Below are 16,297 nucleotides of genomic sequence, written 5' to 3'. Positions count from 1 at the left end.
TTTTTTTTTTTGCGGTATGCGGGCCTCTCACTGTTGTGGCCTCTCCCGTTGCAGAGCACAGGCTCCGGACACGCAGGCCTAGCGGCCATGGCTCACGGGCTTAGTTGCTCCGCGGCATGTGCGATCTTCCCGGACCAGGGCACGAACCCGTGTCTCCTGCATCGGCAGGCGGATTCTCAACCACTGCGCCACCAGGGAAGCCCCCTTGTCTTCTTTATATTGAAGAAATGTCTCAGGAACATTTAAAAATATTTTAAAATTTTACTTAACCAATTATTCAGATTAGTGATTCTCAAAGTGTGGTCCCCAGACCAGTAGCATCAGCATCTTCTGGGAACTTATTTAAAATGCAAATTCTCAGGCCCCATCACCAACCTATTGAGTCAGAAATTTTGTGGGTGGGGCCCATTTCTAAAGTCCATGTTTTAACAAGCCCTTCAGGCCACTGTGATGCATGCCCAAGCTTGTGTATCATTGATTTAGACTCACATCTGTATGTCTATTTTCTTTCATTGTTCACTTCTAATTATTTTTAGACATCATTTCCTATTCATTGATACTAAATTGTAATTCATTTTTTACTGCACAGGATGACTTTCAGCATTCATTTTTACTGTTCAGGTATACCTATATTCTTGACTGTCCCAGGTATGGCACTACCATGGGTTCTCCAAGAGGTGTAGGAAATTTCTAGCCATATGTGCAACTGTTTTATTCTTCTACAAAGTACAGATTTTCTACAGCTCTGGGCAGTGTTGATTCATTCTGTGCATAGTGCTAGATTTTCACCTGGTAATAAATTACTGATGGAAATGGCTTTCACATTTCATTTTCTTTCCCAACAGTAAATAAGTTACTTGGTAATGAGAGCATAATATCCGTGAGTTAATCTTTCAATACACATACATGTGTATGTGCACACGTGCACACACACATGCACACGTTCCATTCTAAATATTCACTTTTTAATTCTCCAAAATGAGTTAAAGAAGGCAGGCATTGGAATAGGAAATAATTGCAAAGATGGCATTTAATCACATATGCTTGAGGGTCCATAATTATGCTAGGCTAGTATCTAGGTGAAATATTTATTGAGAAGTATTGACCATGACTAGACAAGTCTTTCCTACCAACTTATATGTTTATTCTGAGGAAAAAATCAGGTAATGCAGTGAATGTGTTGTGAAAAATGTAAAAGGTGACATACGTATATATTATTATTACCTTATATTACAAAACCATTTTTGCCCTTATGTTACTGTTTTTGGTTTAACAACTTAAATTTTAGAATTCAGCTGTATTTTTTAATCTATGACTCATGAGTAAAAATAGGAAAATATGTTTCCTGTGCAAACCCAAATTGATTAACAGTATCTTCTGGAATGCATGCTTAAGAATGATTCTGAGGCCAAGTCTAGATTCACTCAGAAAGAGTGCAGTGATACATTAACAAGGTTTGCTATTGGGCAAGAACAGGAAGTAGTGCCATTTGTTGCAACACATTTGAAATCCCAGATTGAGGTATTTGTGTATAAGCACTTTGAATATGAGATAAAATGGAGTGATTGTGCAGAAAATTACTTTCATTCAGCTGCAATCACAGTTCATCTTCAGTCTTTAAAAATATGATGAATAAAAGAAACACAGTGCTGAGTTATAGTTGTAATTCATTATTTTAATGAAAGAACATGTTTGATAGGAAAAGCCTTTGTGAATTCAATATCAAATTTAATACCATAACCTCATTCATGAATAAGCATAGAAATTCTTACTTTGTCAAATAACATCGTGGAGTGGGTTCAGTGAAAATTTTCATTAGTATTGATTTATACATATTAAACGGATTTTAATTGTGAAAATAAGATATGTACATGATTTTAAAATTTTAAGAGTATACAATAAAAAGGAGGTCTCCCTCCCATCCCAGACCCCAATGGCAACCTGTAGTCCTGTGCCCAATGGCAACCACTAAGTTTCTTTTTTATTTTTTCAAACGAATCTACTCACATATAAATATATGTATATATACAAACATACATATATACATACACACAGACAGACAGGAAAACACACACACACTTTTGTACACAAGTGGGAACAAACTATATACGCAGTTGAGCAACCTGTTTTCACTCAACAATATACCTTGGATAGCATTCCCTACCAGCACCTGTGTGTTCTCAGCTGATTTCTTTTATTTTCTCTTAATTTTGTGTTAACATTATTTTAACATAGATAATAACCCTTTTATAAAGTTTTCTGCTGACGCAGGGACTAGCAAAGACATTAAGAAAGAGCTGCATGATAGCATCAAAGATGAAACTCATACCAATGGTCACACACATTTATACATGGCAATAAACAGATATGCAAATTCAATTCTCATATGTGGTGCTTAAGTACACTACCCTCAAGCAACTCAGGAATTGTCAGAAAATGTAATTTGTTTCTCTAGTGCTCTGATTATTCAATTATTAACAATTTTAAAAGCTTTATATTCAATCTGAATATATAGATCATTTATAATAATTTTTAAAACAATATTTTATATAAAAGGTTTAAACTCTCCATCCACTTCTTCCACGTGATGATTCATTTTCAAATTCTCTCATGTGTAACAAGGTATGACTGCTTGTTAAAAGCTTTCTAACATTCTTTAAAGACAGAATACTTCTAAGGTTAAATAAAACCTTTAGTTCAGATTTCCCACACTAATTTCACTCATGAGATTTCTCTTCTGAATGAGTTTTCATATGTTTAGTAAGGGATGCATTTTGTTTGAAGGCTTTTCCACATTCATTACATTCATAAGGTTTCTCTCCACTGTGGGATCTCTGATGTATAACAAGTTGTGACTTTGCATTGAACGCTTTTCCACATTCATTACATTCATAGGGTTTCTCCCCAGTATGAGTTCTCTGATGTACAATGAGGTGTGACTTTTGGGTAAAGGCTTTCCCACATTCATTACATTCATAGGGTTTCTCCCCAGTATGAACTCTCTGATGTTGAGTAAGACCTTCAATTTGCTTGAAAGCTTTCCCACATTGATTGCATTCAAAAGGACTTTCACCTGTATGAGTTCTCATATGGTAAGTAAGAGATGAGCTATGTCCAAAGGCTTTTCCACATTCATTACATTTATAGGGTTTCTCTTTAGTATGAGTTCTTTGATGTATAATGAGGTGTGACTTCTTGCTGAAAGCTTTCCCACATTCACTACATTGAAAGGGTTTCTCACCTGTATGAATTCTCATGTGTTTAGTAAGGGATGAGCTATACTTAAAGGCTTTTCCACATTCATTACATTCATATGGTATTTCACCTGTATGAGTTCTCACATGTTCCGTAAGAGATGAGTTATACCTAAAGGACTTTCCACATTCCTTACATTCATAGGGCTTCTCGCCTGTATGAGATCTCACATGTTGAATAAGGTTTGAGCTATGTCTGAAGGTTTTCCCACATTCAGTACATTCATAGGGCTTTTCCCCAGTATGAACTCTCAGATGGTCAGTGAGGGCATGTTTATGACCATGGGCTTTGCCACACTGAATACACTCATATGGTTTTTCTCCAGTGTGAGTTCTCTGGTGTACAACAAGGTGTGATTTTTGGCTAAAGGCTATCCCACATTCATTACATTCATATGGTTTCTCACCTGTATGAATTCTCTGATGGTCAACGAGTCCTTGTTTGTGGCTGAGAACCTTCCCACATTCATTACATTCATATGGTTTCACTTTATTCTGAGTTTTGTCACGCTTAGTAGGAGATGAGCTATGGCTGGATGATTCTTTATGTTTTTCTCCAGTTTGAATTTTGTCCCGTTCAGTATGTTTCTTGCCAGTTTGAGTTTTGTCAGGCCTATTAGATGAGCTATGGTTGGGTAATTTCTCACATTTTTTTCCAGTTTGATTTTTGTCTTTCTTTGTATCAGATAAGCTATGGCTGAATGATTTCGTATGCTCTTTAACTACATCAGGTTTCTTTTCTACGTAATTTCTTACATGACTAGGTAAGTCTAAATTCTTTCCATGTGAATCAAATTTAAGAAGGTTTTTTTTTGAAGGAACATATTTTGTACTCACATTTTTTTTCCCCAATGAACTACATTCACGGCCCTTTTTCTTAGTCAGAGCTGTTTTCTTGAAAGCAACTTCCCTAAGGAGTTTGTTTTGAGATTCCTGGTGGTTCTCTAGCTGGTCATCATCTTGCTGGACTTCTTCTAAAGTGGAATTCAATGAGACATTCTTGTGAATCTTTACACTCTCATATTTTGGAATACAACTTATAAAGAAATGCCTTGTTGTGGGGCTGAATCTTTATTCAAGCCTAGTATCCTAAAGTGAATGAAATATCAAGTGCAAATGTCCCTGTCTTTTTGGACTTGAAGGGGAAAGTGCTGTAGTAAAAACAGGAAAAGAACATTGACAATAGTGATTAGAAAAGGCTTTGGCTGTTTATAAATATGACCTTGTAACCTGGGATAAAAGATGAAATAAACACAAGGAGCAGTGAATAAAAAACAGATGAAGTTAAAAGCTTGTAACTGTTGTTGACACTTTTTGAAGTCTCTCCTCAGCCCAAGCTGTCCAGCTTTAGTAACTACCAATCCACCAAATAGTATTTGGCTCTTAGAGCCCATCTATATTCATCCAACTCTCCATAGTCACTGTTGGAGACAAATGGCTCAAGCAAAGATGTCCAATAAGAGTACCTCTCCTAAAAACTTAGACTCTAGTTAGTTTCCACTGGGTGCTAAATTTAAAAATGATATAAGACAAGTACTATAAAGCCACATTTTCCGTATGTAAACAGAAAGTTCATCAGTACAAAGAATAGGACATACATCCACAGAAAAGCAGAGATGTAAGATCATGTGTCCTCAAAGAGACCATTTGCATAATCCCAGTTCCTAATGGCTTCCCAGTACTGGTTCTAGTCCCCAGCTGAAGTATTACCCCTTAGGTTACAAGAAGCCTTACAATAAATTCCTCCATTTACTTAGGATAGCTCAAGTAAAATTTTGTTATTGCTCCCCAAAGAGCCAAAATAAGAGAAAATAAGGTAAATCCATCAAAGAGTACTGAAGAGCATATAGATGACTGAGGGATTAAGCAGGAAAGGATGTTCCACTGCTACCAGCCATGATTAATATAATAATGCAATTCCTGTAGTAAAAAACTTCCCACAGTTTCTATGAGTTACCTGATGTTTTTACCATATTATAAAGTTTGATATTGGCAAATAAACTTTACACCATTTGGATTTACAGTGTACACACACACTTGTTTTCCAATAGTTTGCTATGGAGCACACCTTCCTGTCAGGTCACTCTAATTGCCAATTATAAATTTTAAGCTAATTCCCAACTCTAAGTGATTGCTCACATTCTTTCCTCCACACATTATACAATTATACATTTTGAGATATCTTCTCAGTCTATGCTTCCCTTCTCTGAGACCACCACCCACATTGACAGATGTAGGCAGCCATGTTTGTAGTATATGATCCAACTTCTCCTTGAAAACAATTGATCAGACAGTGGTAAACACCAGGTTCCAGCTATTCAACAATTCTCCTAAGAACTTAGAATTGAAACTTGAAGACTTCTGTTAGCTAGATATGGACGTTACATATGTAAAAACCAAACAATTTAGAAGCTAGGACTACCATTTTGGGGGTGGCCTTTTTCAGCTATGGACATGGAAAAACAGAAAAAGCTTCAGGATAGGAATCAAAGAGATTCAAAGAGAGAAGCAGATATAAGAGTCCCCATGACCTCAGAAAAAAAAGAGATTAAAAGTGAATAGTTGTTTTACTAGTAAAAGAACATTACATGGATAAAGTGAAAACTGAGTTCAAACAGAAAAGAGTTATGGTGTTTGAATATCTAGCCGGGAAATACTATTACTTTACGGAGAACTTTTAAGAGATTAGTTCCCATGAAGTAGATCAATTTTTATAAGTATACATAAAGTAGTGTTATACTTATAGTAGGAAGAATTGGAGTTGCCAGCTGCTTTCTCATTTAGGAAATTTTAAGTGATGCAAGCATCCTGAGAGAAAGAGTATAACAAGAACTTTTATGTAGCATGACAAGGCTGCATCTTCCAGTGTCCAAGGATGCTGGGGAGGATGGAGGCAAATCTCCCTCTGGGAAGACAGGGATCAAAACTCAAACCTTTCCCCTTGAGGGAGAGGTTATAAGAACCTCTTATTATGATGATTTGGGCTGGTCCCAACTGACATTGGCCAGCTGGAAAAGATATAAAGCATCACAAGAGAAATTTACCATGAGGGAGGAGAGGAGGCTCTGGACTAGTGAACTGGTATAATAATAGGGTAATACTAGGGGAGAGCTGGGTCTGGCAGAGCATGTAATTAAGGCTATAAGCTTGTTCTGAATCTGAGACAGTAACTAAGACATGAATTTTAAGCTAAAATGACTGTAACTTCAGAAATTGAAGCATGGAGCTCATTAGACCCAGCAAATCATTGGAGGGAATAGAATAGTCCTTCCTTGAAGAAACTTCAAGGACGACAGAAGAACTTGAGCCAAGAATAGAGTCACTGTAGCAATGACAAAATGTAAGTATTAAATGACTCAGGATGATTTTTTAGTTGTAACACCAAGTATCAGCGAGAAAAGTGAAGACAGCCAAAACTGGATGGATCAAAAACTCTATGAAGAACTTCCCTGGTGGCTCAGTGGTTGAGAATCCGCCTGCCAATGCAGGGGACATGGTTTTGAGCCCTGGTCCGGGAAGATCCCACATGCCGTGGAACAACTAAGCCCGTGCACTGCAACTACTGAGTCTGCGCTCTAGAGCCCGCGAGCCACAACTACTGAGCCCTCATGCCACAACTAGTAAAGCCTGGGAGCCTAGAGCCTGTGCTCTGCAACAAGAGAAGCCACCGCAATGAGAAGCCTGCACACAGCAATGAAGAGTAGCCCCTGCTCACCTCAACTAGAGAAAGCCCACGTGCAGCAACGAAGACCCAACACAGCCAAAAATAAATAAATAAAATAAAATAAACAAACAAAACTCTATGAAGTCTCTTCATTTGTCATTTGAAGGACTGGTCCCTCTGGTCTTGGGAAATTCACGGAGTCTTGAAAAATTCAATGTTAGAAGAAACTTAAAAAGATATTGTAGACATTCTGCTAATTTGGGGACTGCAGTGATATATAATAACTGAATATTTTAATGTTTGGTGGCAACATCTAAGATGAATTTTTTAAGGGGGGGATTTGATAATCTACCTAAGAATTGGAGCAATTTAGTTATGGGACAATATGAATCTAATTTGGGTGATGTCAGTCAGAACTGAGGGGGGAAAAAACTCAGGAACTGAGGAAAGAATAGTAAGAGGGAAGGCAGAGAGCAAGGATTCATGGGAACTCTATGGCAGACAGGCCTAAAATCCAACCCTGATAAAAACAAGGAAGGTGGAAGGAAGCTCTAATTTAGAAAGAAAGATAAAGCTTTCAATTTCTGACCATCTGAGAATAATCTATCCTGTAAGGAGGTAAAATATAAAACAAAGGAATTGAAGATTTATCTGGACAAGATAAATTTATCTTGGAAGTCACCAGTATAGAATAAATAGCTTTTATTTACACAATATTTGAAGAAAACAGAATTTTAAAAAAGAATAGATAGTAGAAGACAAAACCCTAGGGACACTTCAACAAAGTGAGAAAGAAGAGAATCTGGTGAAAAAATTGGTAAAGGAACACTTAAATGATAAAATCAGATTCAAGTGGTATAATTCAAGCTAGGTGGGCAAGAATTTCAGGCTGATCAAAACTATTAAAATATGCACTGGAAGGTTACCACTGCTGACTTTAAAGTAAGAAATTGTTAGAGGCATGGATCCTATGGAATTTGACTGCAAGGGTTAGGGAGAAAATGGAAATAATGTTGGTGGTATAGACCACAGGTCTAGAGCATTTCACAGTGAAAGGGGGGGAAATGGAAAGTAATGAGGGGCAGGAGGATCACGCCAAGAGATCTGGATAGAGGACAGATTTAAGAATGCCTGAATCTCTAGGACAGAAATTTGATACTATGGGGTCTAAGAGTGTGGGTAGACGAAGGGAGAAAAGCTGAGGATATTAGGAAAAGGGAGGATAATTTTAAAAAGCATTGCTTTGGAGAGGTAAGCAGGAATGGGGTTATTTAAGAAAACAGCTAAAAGGGTTCACTGGTCTTTCTCAAAACTGAGCAACAGAGAGCATGGATGAGGAAAGATGGCTATATGGAAGGGTCAGTTAGGCATCTGATGGTCTGGTACCCAAGGTTTAGAGCCCTGTTTTTCACCTTTTATCCTACCACAACCCGAGTGGTATGGTAGACTGTATTATTGTTCCCTGTGGATTACACCTCCCAGCCCCACTGCATGGCCATTTGAATCGTCCCTGTGAAAGGAGTATACATTCCTACCCAGCTGAACTTGGGAGTGGCCAGGTGATCTGCTCTGACTAATGAACCAATAAAATGTAAGCAGAAAGAGATATCTACCACATCCAATCAGTGATTTTAAGTCATCATATGGTTCCACTCCCTCTTCATTGCCTCTGTAATGAGACCAGAATTTGCCAAATAGGGACTGCTCTTTCAGTGTAGGTCACAAGATAATGTGGAAAAGGGCTGCAGCTTGAGCAAGAAACAAATCTTTCTTTTTGTAGGCCACTAAGATTTTGGGGTCTTTCTTTAATGGGATGTAACTTAGCCTAAGCTGACTGATACAAGTGGTATAAGCAAATCCCCATAAGTCACACTGGCTCCTGACTACAGTGAATCTCCTATGAGAACCTCTCATGTGGACAGGTTCACAGAAGGAAGAGATATTAGAATCTCCAAGGTTGGAGAATCTTTGTAGTTTGAACTCTTTTTCCCCCAGGAGATTCTGATAGTTTTCTACTGCTACTTCCTCAGATCTATAAGACAAATTTAAGAATAAATTACTCGAAGAATTCCAAACCCATGCACCTATGGTCAATTAATCTATGACAAAGGAGGCAACAATATACAATGGAAAAAAGACAGTTCTCTTCAATAAGTGGTGCTGGGAAAACTAGACAGCTACATGTAAAAGAATGAAATTAGAACATTCTCTAACACCATACACAAAAATAAACTCAAAATGGATTAAAGACCTAAATGTAAGATCAGATACTATAAAACTCCTAGAGGAAAACACAGGCAGAACAATCTTTGACATAAACTGCAGCAATATCTTTTTGGACCTTCTCCTAGAGTAATGGAAATAAAAGAAAAAATAAACAAATGGGACCAAATTAAGCTTAAAAGCTTTTGTACAGCAAAGGAAACCATAAACAAAATGAAAAGACAATCTACGGAATGGGAGAAAATATTTGCAAACTATGCAACCAACAAGGGATTAATCTCCAAAATATACAAACAGCTCATACAACTCAATATCAAAAAACAACCCAATCAAAAAATGAGCAGAAGATCTAAACAGACATTTCTCCAAAGAATACATACAGATGGCCAACAGGCACATGAAAAGATGCTCAACACTGCTAATTATTAGAGAAATGCAAATCAAAACCACAATGAGGTATCACCTCACACCAGTCAGAATGGCCATCAAAAGGTCTACAAATAATAAATGCTGGAGAGGATATGGGGAAAAAGGAACCCTCCAATACTGTTAGTGGGAATGTAAACTGGTACAGCCACTATGGAAGACAGTATGGAGGTTTCTTAAAAAACTAAGAATAGAGCTACCACATGATCCTGCAATCCCACTCCTGGGCATATATCTAGAGAAAACCATAATTCGAAAAGATACATGCACCCCAATGTTCACTGCAGCACTATTTACAATAGCCAAGACATGGAAGCAGCCTAAATGTCCATCGACAGATAAGTGGATAAAGAAGATGTGGTATATTTATACTATGGAATATTACTCAGCCATAAAAAAGAATGAAATAATGCCATTTGCAGCAACATGGATGGACCTAGAGATTATCATACTAAGTGAAGTAAACCAGACAGAGAAAAACAAATATCATACGATATCACTTATATGTGGAATCTAAAAAAAAATGATACAAATGAACTGTACAAAACAGAAACAGACCTACAGACACAGAAAACAAACTTATGGTTACCAAAGGGGAAAGATGGGAGGAAGGGATAATTTAGGGATTTGGGATTAACATATACACACTACTGTATATAAAACAGAAAACCAACAAGGACCTACTATATAGCACAGGGAAATATACTCAATATTTTGCAATAGCCTATAAGGGAAAAGAATCTTTAAATATATATATATGTATGTATAACTGAATCACTTTGCTGTATGCCTCAAACTAACACAATACTGTAAATCAACTATACTTCAATAAAAAGAAAAATATATATTTTAAAATTAATAAATAATAAAAATGTGGGAAAAAAAGAATTCTAAAGTTACCACCAAGAAACTAGGAACTTACTTCCATTGGCTCCTATTCCCTTGGGTCTTGCTATTTCACTCAGACCACCTTGTCTGGGTCTTTTCCCCTTCCCCAGCCATGGCTCTTCTTCTTTTCCCAACTTGGATATCATGTGTGGTTTGAGAGCTTGATACCCTACTCATGAGAAAAGATAGAAATTGAGTGTTAGAACAACAAACATTTCAGAAATCAAGCCCTACCATTTAAGCTTCAGACCTTTTAAAGGATAAAAGAATACATGGCTTCTGAAATTTCACAGTGCAGATGTCCATGTACCCCATCTGAGTAGATCCTCCATTTTCAAGGCAGGAGCACAAGTATTCTGGCTAGTACCCAAAGGGGATTAAAACTCTTTGATTCATAAAAATTAAGGATAAACTTATCCAAGAACTTCAGAGAGACGGCATCACAGTAGGCACACTTTGAATTACTTTGTCCTTACCCATTGAGGCTAGGTTGCTGTAATTCTCCAGCATCACATCCTTGTACAGGCTCTTTTGAGCAGGATCTAGTTGCTCCCATTCCTTCTTGGTAAAGGCCATAGTCACATCTTTGAATGTTACCGATCCCTGTAATAGTACATTCCTAGTTCAGTCCAATGTTATCCACATCAGTGAGAGATGCAGACAAGATAATAATGACTTTCTCTTACCTTGACCATTCACTGATGATCATAATGTTATACACGGGGCTTTTTTTTTTTTTTTTTTTTTTTTTTTTTCGGTATGCGGGCCTCTCACTGTTGTGGCCTCTCCCGTTGCGGAGCACAGGCTCCGGACACGCAGGCCCAGCGGCCATGGCTCACGGGCTCAGTCGCTCCGCGGCATGTGGGATCCTCCCGGACCAGGACACGAACCCGTGTCTCCTGCATCGGCAGGCGGACTCCCAACCACTGCGCCACCAGGGAAGCCCACGGGGCTTATTTTTTTACCCAATTTTGCATTTTTGTTTTTGAGAGACAAAAATCATATTAAGAAATGTCCCTATAATGGACTCAATGTTTGTGTCCCCCCCAATTCATTGTTGAAACCTTGCCCTCCAATGTGATGATATTAGGAGATAGGGCCTTTGGGAGATAATTAGGGTTCAATGAGATCATGAGAGGGGAGGTTTCATGAATGGGATCAGTGCCCTTATAAGAGTCATGAGAGAGCTTGCTTCCTGTCTCTGCTCTTTCTGACAAGTAAGGATCCAACAAGAAGTCTGAAACCTGGAAGAGGGCTGTCGCCAGATCCCGACCCGATCGATGTCAAACTTCTAGCCTCCAGAACTGTCAGAAGCAAATTTCTGTTGTTTATAAGCCACTTAGTTTATGGTACTTTGAAAAAAAATCCTATGATTATCGGAGAGAAAGACAATTACAACAAACAAACAAACCAGAATCAGTCTTCATCTTTTCTTCTGTAACTAAAGACTATGGAGTAGTGTTTATAGAGTTCTGAGGTAGAAGATTTGAGACCCTTGGTTTTTATGACCAGTCAAAAAATCATTTATGTTTGGAAGCAAAAGTAGGTATTTTAGGCATGTAAGGATGCAGAAAGTATATTACCTATGTACTTTAGAAATAAAGAGAAGGAGAGAGGGAGAAACTGGGAATGTGGTAGGAAGAGGAGAAACAGGAGGAGAAGAAGAGGAATGATTTTTAAAAGAAGGAAAATTGGATCAGAATAAAGATTTCAAGATTGGGAAAGACTTAAGCATATACAAGAGAGAACTATGAATAGTAAAACCAGTAAAATGTCTAGTTACATCCAAGTAACTTGATAACATTCTTGTGCAATTGTTATAAAAGTAACCTTAAAACCAAGAGGTATGATGTAAGAAAAATAAGCAGGCATATAACTGGTTGGGGACAGGGGAGAAATTAAAGCATGTTAAACTTCTCCTCTTATTAGGCAGCTACTGGAGAATTCTGAAACTGATAAGTATACATTCAAACATGTCTGTTTAACATTTAAAGATCAACCCTGACCACCATAAACCACCAATAAATTAGCTGCATGTGCCACCAATCTCTGACCTCACAAACATCCAGTCACTGATTCCTATAAGTCCTGTCATTAATTGTCACTGGCCTCCCAATCACTGAGCCAGCATGGCCCTTCCTAATCACTAAGCCTGTAATTCCAAAATTACTGATCCCAACAAACCTCCCAATCACTAACAGCAACAGATCTCCCCAGCCACTTGCCCCACAAACACTCTGTTTACATATTCCCACAGTTCCTCAACTATTGATACCAGTGGAACATAACAATCTCCATCTCTGATATCACCCCAAATCCTATCAATCTCCAGTCACTGATGCCAACAGAACTCTCAAACAGTGGCTTATACAGAAACCCTAATCACTGCCAGTAAACTTCACTACACGCTCACCCTCTTTAGCCATTCCCTTTGCCTGCTTGCTTTAACCAAAACCTACCTGTCTCCTGAGGACTCTGCCCCCTTACAGTGATCCCCGTGGAGGTTGTTTGCCCACCTCCACCCCAATCCATGTACCTCAGGGCCTGAAAACGAAGTAAATTATACTTTCAACAGTTTTTCACTCATCCTTCAAACTCCCTATCTCGTTTAGAGTATCACCAGACTTTAACCCATTAATAGTCTGGCTTGATGATTCACTAGAAGGACTCACAGCGTTCAGCATTTAGCTGTACTCATAGCTATGATTTAGCACAGCAAAAGAATTCAGTGCAAAATCAGCTAAGGTAATAGCTGCATGAGGTGAAGTCCAGAGGAAGCCAGGAACAAGTTTCCAAATGTCCTCTCCCAGTAGAGTCACACAGTACATACTTAATTCTTTCAGAAATGAGTTGTGCTAACACATGTGAAATGTTGTTTACCAAACGATGCTACTAACAAGGGCTTAATTTCCAAAATATACAAACAGCTCATAGAACTCAATAAAAAAAAAAAACAATTAAAAAATAGGCAGAAGACCTAAATGGACATTTCTCCAAAGAAGACATAAAGATGGCCAATAGGCACATGAAAAAATGTTCAACATTGCTAATTATTAGAGAAATGCAAATCAAAACTACAATGAGGTATTACCTCACACTGGTCAGAACGGCCATCATTAAAAAGTCTACAAATAATAAATTCTGGAGAGGGTGTGGAGAAAAGGGAACCCTCCTACACTATTGGTAGGAACGTAAATTGGTACAGCCACTATGGAGAACAGTATGGAGGCTCTTTAAGAAACTAAAAATAGAGTTGTCATAGGATCCAGCAATCCCACTACTCTTGGGCATATATTCAGAAAAGATGAAAACTCTAATTCGAAAAGATACATGCACCCCTATGCTCACTGCAGCACTATTTACAATGGTCAAGACATGGAAACAACCTAAATGTCTGTTGACAGATGAATGCATAAAGAAGATGTGGTGTGTGTGTGTGTGTGTGTGTGTGTGTGTGTGTGTGTGTGTATGTATATATATACATACACACACACACAATGGAGTACCATTCAGCCATATAAAAGAATGAAATAACGCCATTTGCAGCAACATGGATGGACCTAGAGATTATCATACTAAGTGAAGTAAGTCAGACAAACACCATATGATATCACTTATATGTGGAATCTAAAATATGACACAAATGAACTTATTTACAAAACAGAAACAGACTCACAGACATTGAAAACAAACTTAGATTACCAAAGGGGAAAGGGGGTGGGGGAGGGATAAATTAGGAGTTTGGGACTCGCAGATACAAGCTACTATATATAAAATTGATAAACAACAAGGTCCTACTGTATAGCACAGGGAATTATATTCAATGTCTTGTAATAAACCATAATGGAAAAGAATATGAAAAAGAATATATGTATATATATATATTTTTTCACTTTGCTGTATGTACACCAGAAACTAACACACAATCATAAATCAACTATACTTCAATTTTTTAAAATGTTGTTTACCAATGCTTGGTAAACAACATTTTTAGGGGTTGGTCAAATCGGCACTCTCTGCCTAGCATATACAAAAGTCCCAGATTCTCAGAAGGAAATCAGGCATTCAGCATAAAGCACATTGTTTACATAGTTTAGGCACAGTGAGCCACCTTTTAAATTCCTGGGAATAGCGGGAACTCTCCTGAAATCTAAGTTCTCGGATGTTGGCCAAAGGTTAACCTTGCAATCAGACCTTTCTAAGGACAGCTGTTTCAGGTCTTTTATGTCAACTTTTCCGCACAGTCATCCTCCCTCATTCACTGAAAACTTTAACACCACATTCCTTTTCACCATAGCCCTGCACTATCTCTATATCGATGCAGAAGAGCCTTTCAACATCCTGGCCTATTGTAAACCATCATCATCATCTCTTCGCTTTAACTACTGCAATAAGCTACTAACTGACCTCCCTGCACCTCTGCACGCAGCCCGGGACAATCCAGTCTAACTGCCAAAGGCACCGTAATCGCTGGCTCCCCTAGACATTCCCAGTTGGGACCCCCACAGACGCCCCAATCTTTGATACACCATAAAGCCCCGATTTCTGATCCCCATGGCCTCCCAAACCCTGACTTTCCAGGGACCGCCACAGACCCCTCCCCTCCAACCACTGTCACCGCATATCCCTCAAACACGGATTTCCTCAAACTGCAGCAGTCACGGACTCCACAGACACCTCCCGAGCGCTACTCCATAGATCCCTGAGTGTGCTAACACCATCCCCCCACCCCTGCAAGAGGCCCTCCAGTACCGACTCCAATTCCCGAATCACCTATCTTCACAGACTACAGCAACCCTCCAGTCACTGACGCCCGATTCGACCGCAGCTGACCACCAGACCACCCCTCCCCATCATCGCGCTCACCGCGGCGCTGCCCCCGGGCTCCGACACCGCCATCTGCGGGGACACCTGGCCTGTTCAGCCGTCCCTACACTCCTCCTCCGGTCCGCGGTCTCTGGCTTTGTCAGGATCAGGACGCAGGCGGAGGCCGACATGGCGGCCCCCCAGAGCGCGGCCTCTGCCAGTTCGGCAGCTGCGATGGCGCCGCCCTTGGGTATCCGCCCGGGCGCGGCCATCTTGACCGAGTCGCCGCCGTACAGTGGGGACCTGGCGCTCTGGCGGGCTCAGAGGTGGGTGGCCCGGCTAGCTGAGATGGTCTCGCAGTGGTGAGGTGCAAGCGGGCAAAACGTGGCTCGCAGACTGCTCCCTGCAGAGTGCTGCACTGTGCCTGACAACCCACCCCCGGCGCTCAAAGGTTTCAACACTTGAGGACAGAATTTGGAGTTGCTTTTCCCAGTCAGTGCAGCCAGCTGCGGGGAAGCCGGGAATCGCACTGCCTACCGCAGACTCCAGAAAGCTGGGATAATGAGAGAAACTGGAGGGAAAAAGAAGAAAAAGCCCAATCGGGCAGATGCCATTGTTTTATACAGAGAGAACGCTAATCTTTGAAATATATGTCTTTTCATTTATGGTATAAAAACAATGAGAAAACATGAAGCATCAGATTAAGTGAATACATCAATCCTCAGTGAGAACCAGAGTTTGATGGTGATGTTTCAGCCAAATAATCAAGCAATTGGAGTAGAAATAGTTTCTCAATGGGCCAGTTCATGTACAAACTTCATTCATTTAACAGTTATTTGTTGAGCTTTTACACTATATGCAGACTAGGTTGCTTGCGTTTGCTAGGTAATGAGAAAACTGGAGATTCAGACACAGCCTTTGTTCACCCTTGTGGAATTTACAATGAGGCAGAGGGCTGGTAAAGTTATCACAAGTATATTGTTCTTTTTTCCAGAGCCAAACATACCCTGTTTTGCACCTTCCACTCATATGTGCT

The 16,297-nt window shown here is 39.3% G+C and overlaps 1 protein-coding gene across 1 annotated transcript; it reads right to left on the bottom strand.

The window, feature by feature from the left end:
- Positions 1 to 1,663: 1,663 nt before the first annotated feature.
- ZFP37 (ZFP37 zinc finger protein) lies at positions 1,664 to 15,467 on the bottom strand. The gene is given in 5 exon segments (XM_059071555.2): positions 1,664 to 4,228; positions 10,490 to 10,624; positions 10,932 to 11,058; positions 15,322 to 15,362; positions 15,365 to 15,467. Coding segments are annotated over 5 exon segments (1,902 nt in total). The 5' UTR covers positions 15,453 to 15,467; the 3' UTR covers positions 1,664 to 2,717.
- Positions 15,468 to 16,297: the final 830 nt, after the last annotated feature.

The sequence above is a fragment of the Kogia breviceps genome, chromosome 8, assembly GCF_026419965.1.
Source record: "Kogia breviceps isolate mKogBre1 chromosome 8, mKogBre1 haplotype 1, whole genome shotgun sequence".
Lineage (NCBI taxonomy): Eukaryota > Metazoa > Chordata > Mammalia > Artiodactyla > Physeteridae > Kogia > Kogia breviceps.
Note: the sequence above shows the minus strand (reverse complement) of the source record. Positions and strands in the feature narration are given on the sequence as shown.